Source organism: Xenopus laevis, chromosome 9_10L (genome assembly GCF_017654675.1).
Source record: "Xenopus laevis strain J_2021 chromosome 9_10L, Xenopus_laevis_v10.1, whole genome shotgun sequence".
NCBI lineage: Eukaryota > Metazoa > Chordata > Amphibia > Anura > Pipidae > Xenopus > Xenopus laevis.
This window is the reverse complement of record NC_054387.1, coordinates 98003457-98026170: the sequence shown is the minus strand read 5'-3', so window position 1 is coordinate 98026170 and position 22714 is coordinate 98003457. Positions and strand designations below refer to the sequence as shown.

Genomic DNA, 22714 nt, shown 5'->3' with positions numbered 1-22714 from the left:
TCTCCCACCGTATGAAATTATTGGTGCATCAATGGCCACCGTTAGTCTCAGAAGTGTCTCCGAACAGGCCACCTAAGGCAGGTGAGCTATACATATATAGATATATTAAAGAATACAGAAGTGTCATAAATAATACAGACACAAACTATTTATTGTAAAAAAAACAAGAGGGCTAGGCTTAAAGGAGAACTAAATCCAGACAAGGATTATGGCTAAAAATGCTTCTCCTTTAATGATCCTTATCTCTATCCCGCCATGGTCTATATGCTCTATAGTAAGTTTACATTCATAAGCCGCACTTTTAGTATAGCCAGACTATGTGTTTCCCTGGAAGCTCCGTCCCTGGCCTCCTCTTGTAAATCATGGTTTTGTCAAAGTATGGGAAACACACGCTGTAGGCAGAATAACTGCATTTAGGATTTATTAAGTATCCACACAACATCTTTCGGGCACCAAGGCCCTTTCTGAAGTGTGAGAAAGGGCCTTGGTGCCCGAAACATGTTGTGTGGATACTTAATAAATCCTAAATGCAGTTATTCTGCCTACTGCGTGTGATTCCCATACTTTGACAAAACCATGGTCTATACGCTGTTCAGGCAGATCATTTTGGGTGGGATCGCTTTTTCAATCAATAGGATTCTTACGAATGACTGCACACCTCAAATGTGAATGTGATCTAAAATGTAAACCAATAGGTTATAATAAGGTATGAAAACTGATTTGAAGTCTTCTGTGATACATTTAATTTGGTGTGGCTGAACTCTTCCCAAGACTCTGATTTTTGCTATACAAGTAAAGCATCTGTATTGCTAAAAGCTTATCGCAAGGTTTTCCTATACCAGATAAGATTCCCATAGGTAAAACTACTGGTGACTTTCCCAGTGTGATGTGAAACCAATGGCTGGTCAGTTAAAGTGTATCCTGCAGAAGACTCTGTGACGTGAGTATGCATGTTAAAGGGATTTTGTCATGATTTTTATGATGATTTAGTTTTTATTTCTAAATTACACTGCAAATAATTCACTCTACCATATAAAATTTAATTCCTGAACCAATAAGTTTATTTTTTTTAGTTGTAATATTGGTGTGTAGGCAGCCATCCCAAGTCATTTAGCCTGGTCATGTGCTTTCTGAAAGATTCAGCACTTTAGGATGGAACTGCTTTCTGGCAGGCTTTTGTTTCTCCTACTCAAAGTAACGTGTCTCAGTGGGACCTGGATTTTACTATTGAATGCTGTTCTTATATCTACCAGGCAGCTGTTATCTTGTGTTAGGGCTCTGTTATCTGGTTACCGTCCCATTGTTCTGTAAGGCTGTTGGCGGGGGGGGGGGGGGAAATATCATTCCAACTTGCAGTAAAGAGTTTATCAGAGCACAAGTCACCTGACTGGGGGCAGCTGGGAAACTGACAATATGTCCCCATGTCAGATTTCAAAATTAAATATAAACAAATTCATTTGCACTTTTGATAAATGGATTTCAGTGCAGAATTCTGTTGGAGCAGCACTATTAACAGCAGCAGCACTGGGCAAGCAGAGAATGGCACACACAGGGAGGGAAGGCAGAACAGAGCAGGAGACAGGGAAAGCTCTCAGTCTAATATGTACTACATACAGTGACACAGTGCTGGTGCCCCATTAGCATTTTGAATAAGGTGTGAACAATGTGGGCAGTTTCAGTCTGGATCTCAGGTGTGAAGAGTACAGACCTTTAGGATATAAACAATAAAGGTGTCACAAGTGTGAACAATGAGTGACGGGTGCAGGCTGAGCATGAGTAAAATGAGAAGTATAGGTAACAAAACACATCCATGGATTGTGATTCAATTTAGAAGCAATTTAAACTTACAAACAGACTTTATTTGAAACTAATTAACACATGAAACAATTAAATTCACATATTTGAAGACATTATCACACTGTGATGTTGAATTGGTAGTTTTTACATGTTTGGCACTCGGAACACTGTAAACAGTAAATAGTGTTCATTTTGTCACATCACCCAATAAGAAAGTCACCCTCCTCCGTGTCGTTCCTCTTGCTGGAAATAGCTTATCATGAATTTCTGACTTGTACAAATTATAAAAAAATGGAACCGCATTGTTTCTTATTTTAATTCCAAAGTTTAAAATAGTTATGTGTCATGCTACATCATTTACATTTCAGATGTGCCGTTTGTTTATATGTAAATCAATGCATCCAGGTCTGTGTTCTTGGGAGTTAAAATAGTTGTGATTTCTTTAGTGTATGGGAAGTATAAAGTGGCCTTACCCAGAAGCCTCTGTGCCCAAATCTCACATTTGCTTTCTTTAGGTTGAACTTCAGTTTAAGTACAATGTGAATTTTAGGGGCCTTGCACTGCTTGAGCATTTGAAAGAATACACACAATACAGTCAACAGAAAAATAAATCTCCCCATCAGCTGCTGTTAAATGGTTCAGTCCTATCATGCCCAAAGGCAGCCGTGTGTTCTTCCTTCACAGATAATGCAATATCCACATGTCGAACAGACACCTAATAGCCAGGGTCTTGTATTAGTAGAAGAAAAATTAGATTAACCCTTTCTTCAAGTCAAGCTGATCATATTAACCCACCTTCAGTTTGCCATTTTGGATCAGGACTATTCCCTCAAGGCTCTTTTATTTCTCCTTTCCTTTGTGACGGCTGGGCGGGATGTCTTTTTTTTTTTTTTAATGTCACTTACTATTATATATTTATTATATTTGTATTATATCTATATATATATATTAATTCTTAATGGCCTTTAAAGTTACCGAGGGGCACCATATTTACAGAGACACAAAATTGTATTTTTAATTTCTGACTGAATAGGAACAGCTGCTGTATCTATATCATTAAAACAGAAAGTGATTAGCAGATGCATCACTGTCCTTGTGTTTATTCTAAGCGCTAAGTTTTAGGACAGAGACGAATCATCTCCAGAATGTTGCTAGGGAGGTAATTTCCGCCATCCAGAGCACTGGGGATTGGCAGTCAGTGCCTTAAAGGAGAAGGAAAGTCATTTACCACTTGGGGTGCTAAATGATAGGCACCCTCAAGTGATTGTATTGACTTATCTGGTTATACTGAGCACCACGAAGCGATCCTCTTCCGACTTCTTCTTTCTTCAAATTTCCCAGGGCAGACGCATGTGCAGTAGAACGAAAAAGCCGACTTTTTAGTTAAAGTTCGGCTTTTCACTCTAATGCGCAAGCACAGCCGCGAGAAGAAGCCGGAAGAGGGTCGCTCCGTGGTGCTCGCTGGAAGAACCCCGGGCTGGTGCAGTTTTCTGCTGATAGGTGCACCGGGTTGGGTTTCAGGTAAGTAAATACATTCACTTTCCGATTTTAATGTTTTTTTTGAGAAAATTTCAGATTTTCACTATTTTTTCGGGAGAAATTCGCCCATCACTACAATTGAGATCGCTACTTAACTATGTAACAGGGTGGAATCAAATGAACAGACCATACGTTTCTTTTTCTTGTTTTGCAAAAACAGCAACACGTGCACAGAGTTAACATGATACTGAAACAGACTTCAAAGGATTGTGGCTAATACAAAACAATTTAATATAGGCAGGAATGAGAAATATACCTGTTTTATATCTTTACACATTATATTGTTTCTGTCTGAAGCTTTTCCTTTTATATAGAGCTAATAAAGAACTAATAAAGCATTAGAACATCCCTGCATAGCCTGTGCTGTACACTAGGAAAAGAGAAAATCATCTGTTTTTACTAAGAAAATAGACACTGTTGTGGCACATAGAATTAGTTTTTTTTTGGGGGGGGGGGGCTGTTTCGGCATGGAATCAAAACACCTCCACCCCTTAAAATTAAACCTGAACTTTGTGTAGGGAACAGCCAGATGGACGGACGCAATACAGATCTGCACTTCTGGCTCCACTCAGGCAGGTCAGCTCAATCTGAATTCTACTTAAAGTCCGCCAGGATGTCATTGAAGATGTTGAGGAACAGGTGAGCGTGGTGCTCTTTGAAAACCAAAGTTGGTCGGAAACGGATGGACTTGTCACCACAACCTCCCAGAACAATACCTATAGTAACGAGAAAGGACATTTCCACTAGATATTCTCTTACTAAGCAGTTCGAACGGTGTTTCAAACACAAGTATGTGACATTGTCCCGCTGACTGGCTGTCTACTCACTAGTATTTCAAGTACATAGAGGCCCAAACAGACCCCCCCCACAAGCCCAATAAGTAGTGACTGTCTATGGCAGTGATCCCCAACCAGTAGCTCGCGAGCAACATGTTGCTCTCCAGCCTCTTGGATGTTGCTCTCCAGCCTCTTGGATGTTGCTCTCAGTGTCCTCAAAGCAGAATTTTTATTTTTGAATTCCAGGCTTGGAAGCAAGTTTTAATTGCATAAAAACTAAGTATAGTACCAAGTAGAGCCTCTTGTAGGCTGCCAGTCCACATAGTGGCAACCAAAGAACCAATCACAGCCCTTATTTGGCACCCCAAGGGACTATTTTATGCTTGTGTTGCTCTCCAACTCTTTTTACATTTGAATGTGGCTCACGGGTAAAAAAAGGTTGGGGACCCCTGGTCTATGGCAACTTATAGCAGCCCCTCTGGTATTTGCCAGAACCCACAGATTGCCAGTTCGGGTCTGGTTCTAAGGAGCAGATTTATTAAAATGTGAGTTTAAACCTTAAAGGGGGAACTATCGTGAAATTGAAAATTTAATATAAGTTTCAACATACCGAAATAAGAAACTTTCATGATACAATTAATTAAAAATGCTGTACCGTTTCTGAAATAATCAAGTTTATCTTTGCTATTCCTCTCTCAGTATGAGGAAGCTTTCATTTTCCTGATAGTTCCCCTTTAATACACACTCACTCAAGTTCTATTCATTTCTATGGGAGTTTTAGAAGTGTATTTGTCAAATGGCGAGTTCTAACTTTTACCCATTGATAAATACCTTTCTAAAAATCCGAATGGAATGAAAAGAACGTGGGTGAGTTTTTATGTATTAGGCTGTAAACTCATATTTTGATAAATCTGCCCCTAAAGATAAACAATATGGTGCTGCAATAACTTCAAACAGTCCAAAGACACAGGAGCTTTGAGCGGTTTAGTGTTAGTGAGATGAACAAATGCATTATCAAATCTGTGTCCTGCTAGGCCACGCCCCTTGCATTCCTGAGGGAGGAGGGAGTGTGCAGTTACCTGATGCTCTGAAATCATAATAAATAGTCAGCTCTTCTGACTAAGATTTGGATTTACTTAGGAGGACCAATTGCTGTTGGAAGTTCATCCCGTTTGTTCCCCTTGCCTCCAGGACCAGGAATTCTACAGTATATCTTTGGTAAAAGTATTGGTTTCTATAGGTTTGTATTTGTCTTTTTATGTCACCTTTTTGTTAATTGCACGGTTATACCTTTTATAATATTAAATATCTATAACGTAATAAGTTTGTCTTTGGTGCTCTAAACGAACCTAGCCTGAAAGAGTAACTGTGAGCCTTAACCCTCAGCATGCTGAATGGAAATGCTAGTCTGTGTGTGTGCTGATTAACCCCCTGGTATGCTGAAGTACTTGTTGAATCAAATAGTGAGAGAGTGTTAATGCATTGGTGTAGTGTGAGTTATTACCTGTTAGAGAGAGCAGGGGAATAGTGACATTAGTTTTCTATCGCCTGTTAATGATAGATGGTGGCAGCGAATGAGTTTTGTGGGTGTTCGTTGGTGTCTGGGGTGTTGGTTGGTGTTTGGGGTGCTTTTGTGTTAATCTAACCTGTGTGCAAGGTGGGTGAGAGACTAAGTCAGTGACCCCTGATAGCCACACCTAACAAGTCACGTGCGGCTGGAAGTACCGTATCCGTGACAAACATTCACAGTGACCGAAGAGAAAATGGGAAGGAGGCTTGATTTGAATTTGTCACTTTTAGAGTCAACATATTTATTGCTTTCATTATTTATTTATTTTTTATTCCAAGATATTAAAGGAATACATTTGCTGTGAATATGAATGAATTTTGTTACAACAGCGCCACCTGCTGGTCAGTTTCCCAACCCATCTGACCACCACGTAGTCAAGGAAGTTGACAGGAGAGAGAAAGAGGCTGCTCTGATGTTCTTCTGCTTAGGAAAAAAAATTGAAACCTCAAATCTTCCCTAAGCAGAAGAATATCAGAGCAGCCTCTTTCATTCTCAGGTCAACTTCCTTGACCTCTTGGTGGTCAGACTGGTGGGAAACTGACCAGCATGTGGCGCTGTTGGAACAAAATTCATTCATATTCACAGTACATGTATCCCTTAATATATTGAAATAAAAAATAATGAATGTAAATGACTCATCAATTTCACATTCACCTATTTTAAAGGTTTACGTATCCTTTAATGTGCTTCTCACATTTGATTTTTCCAGCCCAGCGGTATGTACAGTGCAGTCCCAATATTCCTCTTTCCTAGACAATCTGTCACATTAGAAGTCAAGGGTGATTTCCTCTTGGTTGCACAACAGATTACTAGCCCCACTGAACAGCATCCCAGAAACTCAATTATTGGCTCAGCACTCAGTCCCCTCTACAGTTGCTGCTTTCTGTCTATGCAGTTAAATACCTTTGTTTCTTGCTTGTAATATGATTTTGTTTCGGATTGCATCGCTAGGAGCGTCAAATGAACAGAACGTTCCTCTGCCTCTGGCTCTGCTAACGAGATGTGGGTAACGAGCCTGGAAGGTAAATGTTGAGAACAATCAAACTACAACTATATACCAGTCACAATATATGCTTTAGTGATGCACAGAGATCATATTTCATTGCATATTTTCATTGTACAGTCTAAAACCCTGAAAAGAAAATAAAGTCAGACACACTTGAAAGATGTGTTTTAAGATATTGTTTTAAAGGAGAAGAAAAGGCAAAATTCATGACCTATCTCCCTCTAAAGTACTCCTGAATTGCTAAAGTTGTAGCTCACCTATGTGAATCTAATAGCCTAAAATCCATCTTCATGTTCTGCTCTTATTTACATTCACGCAGCCTCCATGTTTCTAAAGTACTGGACGCTTCCTGTGCCTCTTCCCCCGTATTGCACATGCGTGTTCAGAAGGTAAATGAGGACGCTTGCATAGCTAGATTTCATCCAAGGATGAAAGGCTGCGCCCCTGAGACATGCGCATTATGCTATAATTGAGCCCAACTTGTCTCAAGGCTGCCTAGGCCAGCAGGAAGGAAGCTGCCTAGAAAATGTGTGACATCACCGGAGTCCAACACTACAGTCTCAGCAGAGCGTTGTTGCTTCTACTAGACACCAGGGAGACAACGTTAAAGACGTTTAGTAAGTTATAAGTCCACCAGACTTAGTATGGAAAGCTGCTTATATTTTGCCTTTCCTTCTCCTTTAAAGAAATACATATCAAGTATCAAGTGCCAATGACCGCTCAACAAATTGTATAAGCACTTCCTTTTAGGCCTTCAATGAAAATATCTTTAACGTGCACACTTTCTTTAAATCTCAGCTGGGTGTTTTGTTTTAGGAGACATAGGTCCAAAACACCCTCCATTGGCCTCTATGATAATCACCAGATGAGTGTGTTTACATTTTTCTGGTAAGAATAGCTTTAACCAAAGCTTTAAAGAAATTCCATTAGACAGAGGGACATCTTGGGCATTTTGGCTCTGTGTGTTTGGGCTGCCACTACTAGTAGTTTGAGCAACTTAGGTTAATGTTGCACAGGGATGAATATAGGCCTGCAATTGTTTTGGGTGTACTCAAGACAGGAGGCCAGAATAGGGTCTGATTTATGGCCTATTTCAGCAGGTCGATTTTCAGCTCCTTGTGGCATTAACCAAAAAGCGCAGGGTGCAACAAAAGCTACAATAAGATTGTTTTGAGAAAGATAAAACAACATCTAGCCAGGTGGCACACAGTTAAACATGAAGAATAACCTGGAAATCCAGCAGTCCATCGTGAAGAGCCTTTCCAGCTTGCACAGTGTTACTTAGAAGATCCTCCCTCTTAATCACATTTAACACTTCAGCCAAGAGGAGATTCTTTGATGGGTCCCCAAGCCATGTATTAAAAATACGGTAGGGCTGTAGAAGAAACAAATGAATAAAGATAAAATGAAATCATTTCTATACATTTTCATGTAATTGGTTCTTGTGCAAATGATTACAGTTATAAGCAGTGCTAGAATGTCTACATATTTGCTGAATCATTTTTGAACACTGTGGGTTTCTTTCAGAATGTCAGAGGGCAATTCACTGCTGCAGTCCTTCTGGAGAAAACCAGATCTCTCAAAGCACCTGGTGGTTCCGATTCTCATACCTCTATCATTTATGAAGGAATTTGAGAGCTTATGGCACAAGTGAATATCACAAGACTAAGTGGTTTCTCTTACAATACTTACTATTGTTAGTCAGAGTATGATGGAAAGTAACACGTAGTAGTCCCAAGCAGGATTATAATAAAACACCTTGTGTAAGAAAGAATGGGGGTAACATGAGGTGCACAAGTAGAAAATCGGGTGGATAGAAGAGGTGCACAAGGCAATGTGGTTGCTGGGATCTTAGGGGTGTAACAGGCTCAATGAAGTTCTGATGACTCATTTGACTGGTTAAGAAACACGTTTATGGGACCCTAGTTGACAGTGGCCCACAGGGAGATTTATCGCCAGTGACAAAAATGCACAACAAATCACCCAAAAATGCATCTCCATTGGAAATAAGTAAAATTGCCTGTGGTAAAACCAACGCATCGCTTCCTTCTTCCGAAATCGCCCCTGGAGGAAACTTGGGAAACTTCGCGATATGTTGGTTTTGCCACCAGTGATTTCAGTTATTTCCGATGGAGAAGCATTTTGGGGAGATTTGTTGCCCGCAGTCGCGCATAAATAAAATGCTATTTATATTTTAGCAATTTATGTTTTAGCTGGCGGGAAGGCAGAGGAGGCAGTTCGCGGCAAATCACCTCTTCTTCGGGGCGAACAAACACCCTGAACTGCCTCCCCGCCAGCTAAAATGTAAATCGCCGGCGGCATGGCACTGAGCGATTCGTACGATGAAACCCTGACCCTTACCTGTATCAAGAGCAACACAACTTGTATATTTGATTTGTATTGGACTGGTATTAAACAAACAATCAACCCAGTACAAGCTGCCTATTGCACAATCATATAGACTCAGATTATTTTACAATAATTATTTGCTTTACAAATACAGCAACATTTGTGTCTACTGTGTCAGTTTGGTTGGTTTTAATACTTTAATTTCCACAGCTCAAAAAATCTAATGTCATGATATGGATTTACCAGCATGTCAATACTACATTCAAACTTCCCAGGTTCTATGAAAATGTGTTGCCTAGCAACATGAACTGCATGACTTCAAATCATTGTAACATGCATAAACAAAGACAAATATTTAGAAGACAATGATCTGAAGCTGTGCTAGTGTACTGCAGTTATCGCAAACAAAAACGCATATACTTATATATAACACTTCAGCAGGCAGAAAAAGAGGGACGAGGGTGTAGGGCAATAACAGAAGAAAAATGGAGGTTATAATAATCTGTGTTGATCAAGAGTGAGGGGATCCCAACCTCCCTTCAAATTCTCCATTTCAGGCATAATCATTGTGAAGACATTTATATCAAGTTCAGGATTAGATAAACACGAGGCAACTTTGAAAAACTAAGCGTTCTGAGTGTCATCTCTCCGGCCATTTACATTGTAGCCGGCAGGAAGGCATTTAGGGTAGATTAGTCATACAAAGAGGAGGTGATTTGTCGCTGGGCGACTAATCTCCCCCAGTAGCCACATCTGCTACTAACCTAAATCTAGATTCCATACAATTATGAGTCACTGATCAAGATTATTATTCTTTATTTATAGAGCACAGACGTATTCAAGGCACATAGAGACTTCCACCATTCACGCCAGTCCCTGCCCAAGCAGAGCTTACACTAGAATTTCCTTATCTCTCACACACAGCACAGACACTCTGGTTAATTTATCAGAAGCCACACAACCTGTCTGTATTGGTTTTTGTGGAAGGAACCAGAGCAGCCAAATGATTTCATGCATCTGCAGAATAAACCTACAGACTCCTGGTGCTGGGATAGTGCCCTCTGATTGGAATCAAATGTAGGAACCTAGAATATATACGGCCTTAATACATTTACAGGTATGGTATCAGTTATCCAGAAACTCGTTATTCAGAAAGCTCCGAATTATAGAGGCCGCCTCCCATAGACTATAGAATTGTATTTTCCTTTTTCTCAATAATAATAATAATAATAATAAAAAAAAACAGTCCCTTGTACTTGATCCAAACAAGGATATAATTAATCCTTATTGGAAGCAAAGCAATCCTATTGGGTTTATTTAAAGTTTACATGATTTTCTAGTAGACTTAAGGTAAGGCGATCCAAATTACAAAAAAGATCCGTTCACCAGAAAACCTCAGGTCCTAAGCATTCTGGATAACAGGTCCCATACCTGTATAAAGTACGGATGTGTAAGGATTTGTGGATGTGTATGGCTTTTACAATATTACCCCTGCTTTCAATAAATGAGTGTTCAGTTTAAAACAACAGTAACACCAAAAACAAGTGATTTAAAAAAAAAAAAAAAGTATGTATTGTTGCCCATGTAACTGCAGTGTCTGCCTCAGAAACTCTACAATAGTTTATATGAATAAGCTGCTGTGTAACCATGGGGGCAATCATTTATGCTGAAAAAGGAGACAAGGCACAGTTTATATAGCAGATAAGCTATGTAGAATACAATGGGTTTCATTTTTACACAGGAAGATACACAGGGCTCAAATGCCATTCCTGGCTCTACAGGACTATAGATTAGGGTTGACATCTGTCCGGTTTTGACCCGGACAGCCCGGTATTTTGAAGGGCTACCTGGGTGAAAACTTTCTAAATAAGAAAAACCGGGCAGGATTCACTTGAATGACACGGCGATCGGGCAATTGCCACGTCATAGCCCGTCCCCTGATGTCACTGACACACCCACCTACATCACGGTCCCGCCCTCTGATGTCATGGCCCACCCCCTGCCCGGTCTCAGCCACTTCAAAAAGGTGGCAACCCTACTATAGACTGATAATATAAATGAAGGCATTTGTTGCAAAGAAATAGTTTATTCATAGGTACTGGATCAACAGATACAAACATTAAGTGGGTTATTTATCAAAGGTGAATGTGAGTTTTTTTTATACCTCGAATGAGCTCACAACTTGAATGGTATCTTATTTAAGAAAAAACTTGATTCTAAAAGCACGAGTTGAGAAACCTGAAAACTCATTATTTGAGTTTTCCCGAGGGGAAAAACTCAAATTATTAGAGTTTTCAGGCAAAACCCTCTGGAATAAGACTTGAATATCATGGAGGCTATTAACATCTTCAAATGGTTCAAGGGACCTCTGCCATTGGCTTCTACATGACCTCGACAGGTTTTAGATGGTGTATTTTTGTATTCGAGCTATTTCCAGGGTTGGGGTATAATAAACTATTTTTTTTTTAACCCAAAAATGTAAGTTTTGACCAAAAAAAAAATAATTTGAAAACTATTTTTTGTGGAAAACACAACTCGATCCTTGAAAAATAAAGTGAATATATATATATATATATATATATATATATATATATATATATATATATATATATATATATATATATATATATATATATATATATATATATATATATATATATATATATATTTATTTTTTTACTACAACAATACTCCAACATTTAATTCAGCTTTTTGAGATGTTACAAGAAGTAACCGCTTTTTCCCCACTGGAAAAATAGTGGATTCTAGGTAAGCCATCTATCTTATAACAGTAAGGAGACCATATTTTATAGAGTGAATGAAAGCAATTATCTAGGAGCATAATTGAATCTGTAGTGTTCCATACCTGCCGGAACTATATGAACAGTAGAACAGATTTCTACTGAAATAGAAAATACATTTCTATGCTAGGACTCTTTAAACTCATTGTTTATTTTTTTTCAAAGAATTTGAATAAAAATGTATATTTAATATAACATTAAGAAAAAAAAAACAAAAAAAAAAAAAAACCTTACTGCATCAGGCCTCAATTCTTCTTTGTGAAAAAATCCTCCGGTTATCATTTTCTTGCTGAACGTCACTACATCAGCTGGGTCATCCATCCCCCAGTGTTCATGAGCCCAGAATTTTCCAGTAGATCCTCCTCCTGTCTGCACTTCATCAACCAAAAATGCACAGCCATGCTATATGGGAAAAGAATGCAATAGTGACACATGCTCTGTGGAGAGGGTGGGTCACATTTTGCTTGTAAATAAAACTGAATGTTCTGTTTCAGATAGATTTCTCAGACCCTAAGAAAGTGAAATCATTGGGCAATCACATATAAAATACAGCTAGCTTCTACCTTCTGAATCATTCACAAACCTACATTATATGTAAATATTTCAACAGTCACTTTAGGGCCAAAGGCAAAGATGCCATTTGTGGGCCCTCCAACAAATATGTGGTAGTTATACCCACATTCTCCACGCTTGCCTTAATAACAGTGTCTTCAAAATGGCTCCTACCTACTTGCTATAATTAGGATATCCCAGGCTGAAGGAAACAAGGTTCAAATAATTTATACAGTGCAATTAAAGTTCATTTTGCTTGACTAATGTGATAAAATAGGATTTGGAATATTTTTTCCCTTTAAAACATAGAAATGTACAGAATAGCATGTTGTACGTTAAAAGGTTGGTCTGTAGTACTGTAGATGAAATAGCCATACACACTGTGGTGGAAGTTATGTCATGCAAAGTGAAAGTGACATCACGCGCAGCTGTGAGTGTGAGGTCATTTCTGCAAGCTAGGAAGGATGGCACCAGAACTAAATACAGCACTGCATAAGTCAGTAAAAATCTGCAGAAGCAGCAGGTGTTTGTACCTTTCTAGCAATGTCTCTCAGTTTCCTAAAAAAGTCATCTGAAGCGTGATTGTCTCCTCCTTCCGACTGGATGGGCTCCACCACAATTCCAGCAACAGTCTTCTTCTTTTTTCTGTATTTCACGATCAGGTCTTCCACCTAGTCAGTAATAATGAAAATACAGTCAGTGTGTTACATTTCCTTCTTCTTGACCAGAATGTCAGGTCATTTAATTATTTTTTTCTTTAATTTTTTTATGTTATATAATATAAAAAATAATTATGGAAAGCAATTGCATTAACAGCACTAAACGGTCTTGTTTTTACAACCTCCAAAAGATCAGAGCGCATCAGGCATAATCCCACGCCCATCCCGTGGCCTGTTTTGTTCCACAAGAAATATATTCAGTTGATAAACTCACAAATATATTGTTAGATTTATAAACAACTATAAGAAAAATTAATGACTGTGTTCAACCGTTTATGAAACTTTCAATATGGTATAGTAATTGTATTGACAGCTACCCTTTAACCCAGTTGAGAAACTTACAAATATATTGTTAGATATATAAACATCTATAAGAAAAATGAACAACTATGTGTCACACCCACATCAACAATCAGCAGAAGTGGGCCCTGACCAAAACAAATGATCAAGTATTTTTAGTGTTTCCTGATTGAGAAAGGAGTGTATATTTGCAATATTCTTAAGATCGGCTACATTTGGAAGTGAGAAATAAACGAGTGCAGAATCAAATATGGCATAGATAGTGGTAACAGCGACAGACATGTTGTGGTTGGGTGCGTGTGTATGCGTGAATAAAATCAGTTCTGTTTTCTCCAAGTTGAGGTTTAGATAACATGAAGACATCCAAGAGGATATAGTAAAGGCAGCTGGACATTTGTGATAGGACAGAAGAAGAAAGATCAGGACTAGAAAGCCAGCTTTGACTATCATCACCATAAAGATGTTACTGGAAGCCAAAGGAGCAGATAATTGACCTGGTATAGTCAACGTAAGTAGAGCAAGGGTCCAAGGACAAAGCCTTGAGAAATCCAATAAAGAGTTCAAGTGGTAAGAAGGTTTCATGCAAGAAATTAGTATGTATTCTGTTCCTTGTATGCCAAGGGAAAGAGTATGGACCTCATATTTTTTCAAAGGCTGCGGTCACCTTGCCAAGTTCCAAAACCACCAATCCTGCTCTTTTATGATCGTGTTATTCCTTTAGAATGTTTTTGGATATCTCATTTAGGCCAAGGGCAAACAAGGGTCAGAAATACACTAATGGGTTAAACTGAGAAATGTCTTTTCTTTAATCCAAATTAATTATTTAACCGTGTAAACTATTTTGCTGTCCTACATACCGGTAATTGTCATTATTGACTGTTGAAGAACAGTGCAATTTTCATTGTAGAACAAAACTTTATATGTGCAGATCACACTTCCCTTTAGCCAAGGCGGAGAGTCACAGTTTGCTATTTTATAAATACTGATCATAAATTACGCTAGTAATACATGTGGGCATAACAGAAAAATGACAAAACCTATTTTTATGTACAAGATTAGTTCTCAAATATGCCGAGGGTATTGCAAGCAGTACTGCATATCAAGTTTATTAAAGTATGTCTGTTTTTGCTTGCGGACTTGCACCATTTACTGTAAGTCTTATTGCAAAGTATGAGTGTATCCAAGCTATTTCCTATTCAAATGAATAGCGTTAGAAATGCATTTGACACCACTAATAAGCCTGTGGTGCGATTCTGTCTTATCATGGTGTCAGTTACCATGCCAACAAGACCAATGACACAGAGACATTTATGTGGAAACCGGTGCCGTGACAACTGCTGCCAAGGAGTCTGTTGGCATGAAGACCACTTCCACTAGAAAAGTAATGTTTTAAGGAAAGTCACAAACAGTAATACAGTGACTATTGCCATGGTTACAGCAGTCATGGAATCCATTGCCATAGAAGTCAAGAAACCACTGGCACAATATCATGGACTGCCGTTAATATTTTATCTTAGCATAATTACCTTAGTTCCACTTCCCATAAGGATCATTACAATAGCGGTGAAACTGCTTGCTACTGTACCTTGTAGTGAACTATTCCTATGGCTGCTGTTACCATTAAGAGTGTTAAACAAGGTAAGAGTGAGTATAAATAGTCCATAGTGGCCACATCTATGTTAAGTATCACCCCAGTGAAGTTAAAGCTGCCAAAGTGATGGTGCCATGGAACTTATATAGAAACAAGTGACATGAAAACCATTTCTCTGTTGACAGCTGTCATAGAGACTGCCACTGTGAAAACCACTGGTATTGTTACAGTTGCCATGGAAAGATTTGCCACAAATACAGTGGTTAAAACCAGTGGTTAAAGTGGCCATGAAGAACTTTTAAAATGGTGACCGCTAAATTGCAACCCTGTGGCAGTTGCCAAGAAGAACAATGCCACTTTAACCACTGCTTTGTAAATGGTTACCTTTAACAGAATTGCTATAAACATCATTTCCATGGTGGCAGCACATACGAATCATTAACTTACTTAATTTTGGCAGTACCATTCGTGTTACTGATTGATCCTTCAATGCTACTTTGTATACAGCATAAGCAGAAAAGAAGCACAGTTAGGCTTTTATACTTGCTCTCAGGCCTCAATGAGACCTCAGCTACACTAACCTGTCCAGGGCTAAGAATAGTAAGTTTACAACTGAAGATCTTAAACCTTCATTCCTTCTCTTTACATTGTAGTACAGAAAAGAAAGTTTGAGCTTTGCTCCATGAACCAGTATTGGGCAGTCAATACAATCCTGCCCTCTACCACTATATTTTTGACAAGACTGTCAGCCGAGGTATTTGACCGATAATGACCTTATCTGCCTTTCAGCATTTGCCATGGTCATATACAGATATTGTGAAATGTATGGTCAATATTTTTATTCAGAATTTTTAATATTAGGCAAAGAAGATGATTGAAATATATTTTTCCCCAAGGATATACACTCTGAGGTCTTACTTTTTCAAAATCTCCAAGATCTCTCAAAATATCAGTCTAATATCGCATTTATCATGTACCTAACTTACTTCTTCCAGACAGCGAGCCTCTTCATCCTGGTTCTCTTTAACAAACTGCTCCAGTGGATATTTCAGCCTTGGAAAGGGGGCAATAGGCCAGTCAAAGGAAGGGACGTCCAGTTTGTGGATAGCTTTAGAGTGCGTTGTTGCCAAACATCCTGAAATTTAAACCACAGAATATGGAGACAACAAATATTCAAATCAGAAGAAATCACCTAAAAAGTGAGTGAGTTATGTGTGACTGTAGGATTTGTGCCACTCTGGCTACAACATTTTTTTAGTTAACACAAGATACAACTAGTGATGAGCAAGTTTCGCTGTGAAAATGATGCCTATAGACTCCAATGGGTGGAAAAAGGGAAAAAAAAAAAATGGTTGTGCGCTAAAAAATGTGTTTTGCTTCAAAATAAAAATAATAAAATATATATATATATACATATATATACATATATATACATATATATATATATACACACACACATATATACATATACAAACACACATATATATATACATATATATATATATATATATATATATATATATATATATATATATATATATATATATATATACACACACACACACACACACACACACATATACATATACATATATTCAAAAATTTTGTGAAGCATAAGGGGTCGGATTCGATCATCACTAGTTATAACAAACATTGCAGCTTTTTAAAAATAATGTAACTGTGCAACAGCTTTTCCTGCCCACACTTTGATACAAACACACAGACCACTGTTTAACCATCCAACATTAAAGAAATGCTGCTACAACTTGCAGACTTTAGACTTGCATAGCAGCCTTTAAGCAGTAAAGACCAGTGCCTCCAGTATTTCACCCCCATTTTTATTTCTGCTGCTTTACAGTACATGTCTTGGGCTACTGTCACTTAACTAATCATAGGGGCCAGCTGTTATGCAATATAAAATTCATGATCCAAGGCTGATCGGTAATGGATTCATAGACACTAGTGCATTCAGAACTGTTTAATGATCAGCCCTGTAGCATCAGGTTCTATGATACTTCCTCAATATTCTAACCCCTAAGCTTAGATTCTCAATAGCAGCCCAGAACAATCTGAGCATATGCATTCACACAAAGCACGGCCTGAGAAGATCACAAAAGGGAAAGTGGAGAAAATAATTTTCAGGTCTGTATGCGAGCACAGAATTAGAAATTTGGGGTAAACGTTATCATCTTTCTATGAATCATAAAGAGCCAATATATCCCACCCCCGTTTTAACGCGGGATTTGCTGAACATTCTTTTTACCTACTTACCCTATCGATTTTTTATTTATTGAACTAAACGTGAAAGTGAAAAGTGAAGCTACTCCATGTTTGGTACTTAAGCCGTTTTTCTTAAAAAATATGTTTTTTTTTGTGATGAAAACCTTAGGCAAAAAGTAAATTCAGCACAATCCTTATTCATTGAACTCAACTTGAACAAGGAAGTATAATGTTCCTTGAACAACCACACAATTTTACATAACATAGTATCTACACCATGTTTTAGCAAGTGTGTATTAAAGTGTCTGTTGGGAACATTTCTACTTTGTTTTAAAAATGTCTCAGAATAAAATAAATGATGAATTTTATGATTTATAAAAAAAATGTTTTCTTACCCATAGTCCTGCCATGAAAACCACCCATGAAGGATAAAATGCTATAATCTGGACAACCTGGCAACTGAAAGCAGAGAGAAGACAATGGTTATTCCTAGGGTGGCCAAATTATGTAAAAATCTGATTTTGTCAAATTAGAGGAACTACCCTGAAATAAAGATGCAAAGTCTGAAATACAGATAGATATGGCTATATTTTATGTGAAGGTATGGAGGGGGGTTTGTATGGATGCTGGGTTTTTATTTGGAGAGGCTGAACTTGATGAACTTTGTCTTTTTTCAACCAGATTTAACTATGTAACTATCTGAAGGCCCCATATGCTGAAGTATGTAATCAGAAAATTGACGGAGCTGAAGTGTGATGGTGTTGAATAATGCAGTTAAGCCCAGGCTCCAGTTGTTAACAATCAGTAGCAGAACCATTCCCTGTTCTTAGTTCATGAGAACTTTTCAGAATTAATGTTTTTGAATTTAAAAATTGAATTTAATGTTCTGCTTCCATTATTAGACCAAAAACTATGTGCCACATTTTTTTTATTTAATAAATTGTTTTGAGGATGATTTTTTTCATGTATATACATATAATATATATATTTTGTTTCAATAACTTAAGCAGTGGCAGGGAGTCTGTGTTCTCATCTGCCAGCCAGCAGAGAAGCAGCCTGAAGCCACAACTGCCTCTCTACATGGGAAATTCTTGACAGCACTCCTGCTGCGTTTTTTTAGCCCAAATATGAACTGACTGCTGGTTCTCTTAATCATTTCCCAAAAAGGTGAATAACAGGAGCAATTTGATGTGCTTTTCAATCCACTGAAATATGCAGAGAAAGCAATATGCCATCAGGTTTAGAGTAGTACAGATTATTCTAAACAATTTTACCTGGTTAATCATACAAGAATCCAATTCTTCCTTAGTGACACCAGTGGGACCTCGTTCTTTATTCTAGAAAACAATCAGTTAATATGGTTATAAAGACCATTCAAATGGCAGGCAAATTATAAATATACAGTACTGTTTAAGGCTATGACAAATATCTGTAACCAATCTGTACAAGTTTATAAGGACCTGTTTAGAAAGTTGAGAGGCCAAATGTATTAAGACAATATTTATGGAATTCTTCCTTGTTTTCCTTTTCATCCTAAGGAATATTTGATTACCTCAACAGCCAAACCGACTCATGCCTGGTGAAAACGGCAAATTTAAGTGAAAAGGGATAAGAGCTATAGGAATAGAGAGAAAGTATGGCTATTTTTCTTATGAAGATAAATTATTATTGGATTGGAGCTTTGGATGTAGGGCCTAGTCCTAGAGTATGTTTACCAGCAATAGGAATCTCTAGTGAAAAATTACACTTTACAGTTCCAATATTTAAAAAAAAAACTCAAGAACAGAATAGTTCACCAAAAAGTAAGCCTTTTTTCAGTTATCTTCTAACTAAAACAACGGAACTGAAAAAGTGTTAGATGTGAACAACCCATTTAGAGTGGCCAAAAATATAGCTCTCTCTTTGTAGTAATTTCTACATTTCCCATTTGATAAGTTGCAGATCCCTTGCCTAGGGTTGGCCAGTCCTATTTTTGTATTATAAAGGAGTAACAGAGCATTGTCTGGTTTAAAGGTTACCAATACTCCTGTAATTGGTTGAGGTTATTTATAGATAATGAACTCTGTTTAAACAGCCCTTTTTGTCACTATTTTATCTTATAAATAACCATACCATGATGGATTCTCAATAAATTGGGTGCGCTGAATCCTTTAAGATGGCTGCATATGCTCTTAAAAAAAAAAAAAAAAAATCTTGTAGCAAAGGTGAAAAAGTGAATTTATTATGTCTACATAGTATGGTTATCTAGAAGATAAAATAGTGACAAAAAGGGTGTTTACATTTTAGAGTTCATTATCTATAGATAACCTCAACTAATTACAGGAGCATTACCAAACAATGCAGTGTCACTCCTTTATAATACATAAAAGATAATATTTTTTTAAAATGAATAGGACAAAAAATATTTTCAAAATGTTTTTTTTTCTATTTATTGTACTGTTTACTGTTTTTTTTTGTATTGTGTGTTGAAAAATGTTGATATAGATGTTGACTACCCCTTTACTGCTCCTTTCAGAATTCCACATTTCTAAGTTATTACAGGAAATGTATTAGACCTATTCGTCTAATTTTTTTTAATTAAACAATAATTCTCATATATCTGATACATGTACAAAATATAGTTTAATTTAAAATTCAAAACTGGAAAATGAATAGAAGAGGCCTTAGTAAAGAGATAAGACCCCAGTAAAGAGTTCTGCCCTAAGGAAATAAACCCTTAGAAAACTCAGGGAACATGGACCACGTGAAGGAGGTTGAGGCAGCAAAAGGAAAGCATGTGTCATATGTTCTAGGAACATAAGTTAGACAGTTTAGCCAGCAATATCAGCCTTTTTCTCCAACTAATGATTGATAGCAGGAGGTAGCTCTCCTTGAGAGGTTCTAAAGTGAAGGGACCACTGTAAAAACAGGGATTCAGGTAAGTACCTAATCCCTGAATAGTTCTACTATTCAAGCTGTTAGCCTTAAAGGGGTTGTTCACCTTTTTATTAGATTGATATTCTAAGACAATTTGCAATTTTGTTTAATTTTTTATCATTTGTGGTTTTTGAGTAATTTCATTTTTTATTCAGCATCTCTCCAGTTTTGCAATGTCATCAATTTGGTTGCTAGGGTCAAATGTGCCCTAGCAACCATGCATTGCATAAGTGACTGGAATATGAATGAGGGGCCTGAATAGAAAGAAGAGTATTAAAAAGTGTCAATAACTCTATATTTGTAGACTTAGAGCATTTGTTTTTAGATGGGGTCAGTGACCCCTGTTTGAAAGCTGAAAAGATTCAGAAGGAAGATATAATAATAAAAAACTATAAAAAAAAAAAAAAAATGAAGACCAATTGAAAAGTTGCTTAGAATTAGACATAATAAATGTTAACCTAAAGGTGCATCCTTAAAGGTGCCAGGCTGTTTCCATAGTGGTGCCATTGCCGTGCTCTACTTATGAATTATTGTGATCATCCATCTGCCTCATTGATGTGTTTGGAAGTACAAATAAGCTCTGGCTTCCACTATACATTACTAACGGCAGCTGAGATTTGTAGCTACACAACATCTTTTTCCCCCTCCACCATCACAAGGGCCCAGTATAACTGATGTTCAACCAACCTAAGCTAACATTTACTTTCTGGGCCAAGACAGAGTTACAAACTTAAAAAAGACCAATTAAAAATATTTCTAAGAAAGGTGAACTGTGTTGTTTGTTAAGAGCTATTTGAAGTAGGGTGGCTACACATTATACTTTTTTACTCCACAGCAAATATTCCTAATATTATTTTGTAGTTATTGCTTCTTACAGTTTGCAGTTTGTAACTAGGCCGTGCCCATCTGCCAATTAAGGATCAATTTGGGTGTATTAGAAGTATTATTATTATCATCAACATTTATTTATATAGCACTAGCATATTTCACAGCACTGTAAAGTAAATGTGTATATACAACTAAATCACATTAATTACATATACAGAACATATGGAGTACTGGTACAAAAGGTGAGGAAGGCCCTATGCAAAAGAGCTTACAATCTAAAGGGAAGGGAATAAGACACAATGTGTGGGAGTGGGCAAGATCAGAATTAAGTGAGTGAGAGATGTAGTACTGTATGTGTTAAGTAGAAAGGAGGCAAGGAAATGCAAGCCGAAACCAGGATCTGCACAGAACTGACATTGCTTTTCTGTTTTGAATAGACTCATATCTGAGAAATAGGTATATTTCTACTGAAGGGTAAACATTAATCAAATGATAAGGGAGATATTAAATGATAAAGAAATGAGAAGTGGAACACAGTTGTGAACTAATGAGCATTTTATATATCAACTCTGTAGCAATGTACTTACTCTGTACCACATAAATATAAGCTTAAAAGCATTTTCATTAGAGCATGATCCACATGACATTGTAATAACTTGTCTTAAGCCTTTAGGTCCAATCTGAAAAGAAAAAAAATTGACGAAGCTATAAATGGCTATTTATAACAGGACTTTTTGGTATTAAGTGATAATCACCTAACCTCACCCCTATAGCTACACAGCTCTGTAAAACAATTGCAGCAGTTTTGCCCTATATGGAACAGGAGAATTTTCTATCCTTGCTTCCTTTTGTTCCACTTGGCTCTAAAATAGGAAAATTAAAAGCAAATTGGGGACCTGCTGACTAGAATTCTCTCTTTATTCAAATGAAAATAAGCAGTGAAATTAAACTCTCTGCTATAAAGTAAAATAAATTAGTTTCCTAATAAAATAAAGCCATATCAAATGAAGGTCTATAGCCAGCAACACTGTATTTACAGGTATGGCATCCCTTATCCAGAAACCGGATATCCAGAAAGTTTAGAATTATGAGAAGGTAGTCTCCCACCAAATAATTTCAATATTTAAAAAGATTTTTCTTTTTCCTCTGTAATAATAAAACAGTACCTTGTACTTGATCCAAACCAAGATATAATTAATCCTTATTGGAAACAAAACAGTCCTGCTTGGTTTATTTCTTGTTTAAATTCTTTTTAGTACATGGTACAAGGTATGTGATCATATTCCTCCTGCAACTTCTGTTCATAAACATATAAGATCAAGTACTTTCTATTTGTGGGTGCCACTAGATGTTACATGTTATGTACCCATAAAATGTATGTAGGTTGTAAACTGTGGAACAGAAGAGTTATGGGCTTAAAGGCACAGTGAAACCCCCTTGTTCAAGTTAAGTTCAACGAATAGAGTTAGTGGTAAATATACTTTTATTGTTTAAATCATGGAAAATCTATTGTTTTGTTGATACCCCCTGAACAAAGGGGTATGCTGCTCTTTTAGGGTTAGTTCACACGAGGAGATTCGGGGAGATTTTGTCGCCTGACGACTAATCACTTCTTCTTCTGGGCAACAATCTCCCCGAACTGCCTCCACGTGTCTTCCCATCCTCTATGATGAAAAAGTGGCCCCCACTTCGGACGGCTTCAGAAAATGAACCAACGCGGATGGGAAGACACGCATACCACATAAATATA

At 37.4% G+C, this 22714-nt stretch overlaps 1 protein-coding gene across 1 annotated transcript in view; it reads right to left on the bottom strand.

The window, feature by feature from the left end:
- Positions 1 to 2676: 2676 nt before the first annotated feature.
- Positions 2677 to 22714, bottom strand: part of abat.L (4-aminobutyrate aminotransferase L homeolog) — a 58062-nt gene continuing 38024 nt past the window's right edge. Inside the window, 9 exon segments of the mRNA NM_001090159.1 lie at positions 2677 to 4052; positions 6586 to 6697; positions 7917 to 8063; positions 12073 to 12240; positions 12924 to 13061; positions 15987 to 16135; positions 17616 to 17679; positions 18495 to 18557; positions 21552 to 21644. Of these exon segments, the coding sequence (NP_001083628.1) occupies positions 3931 to 4052; positions 6586 to 6697; positions 7917 to 8063; positions 12073 to 12240; positions 12924 to 13061; positions 15987 to 16135; positions 17616 to 17679; positions 18495 to 18557; positions 21552 to 21644 (1056 nt within the window). The 3' untranslated portion in view covers positions 2677 to 3930.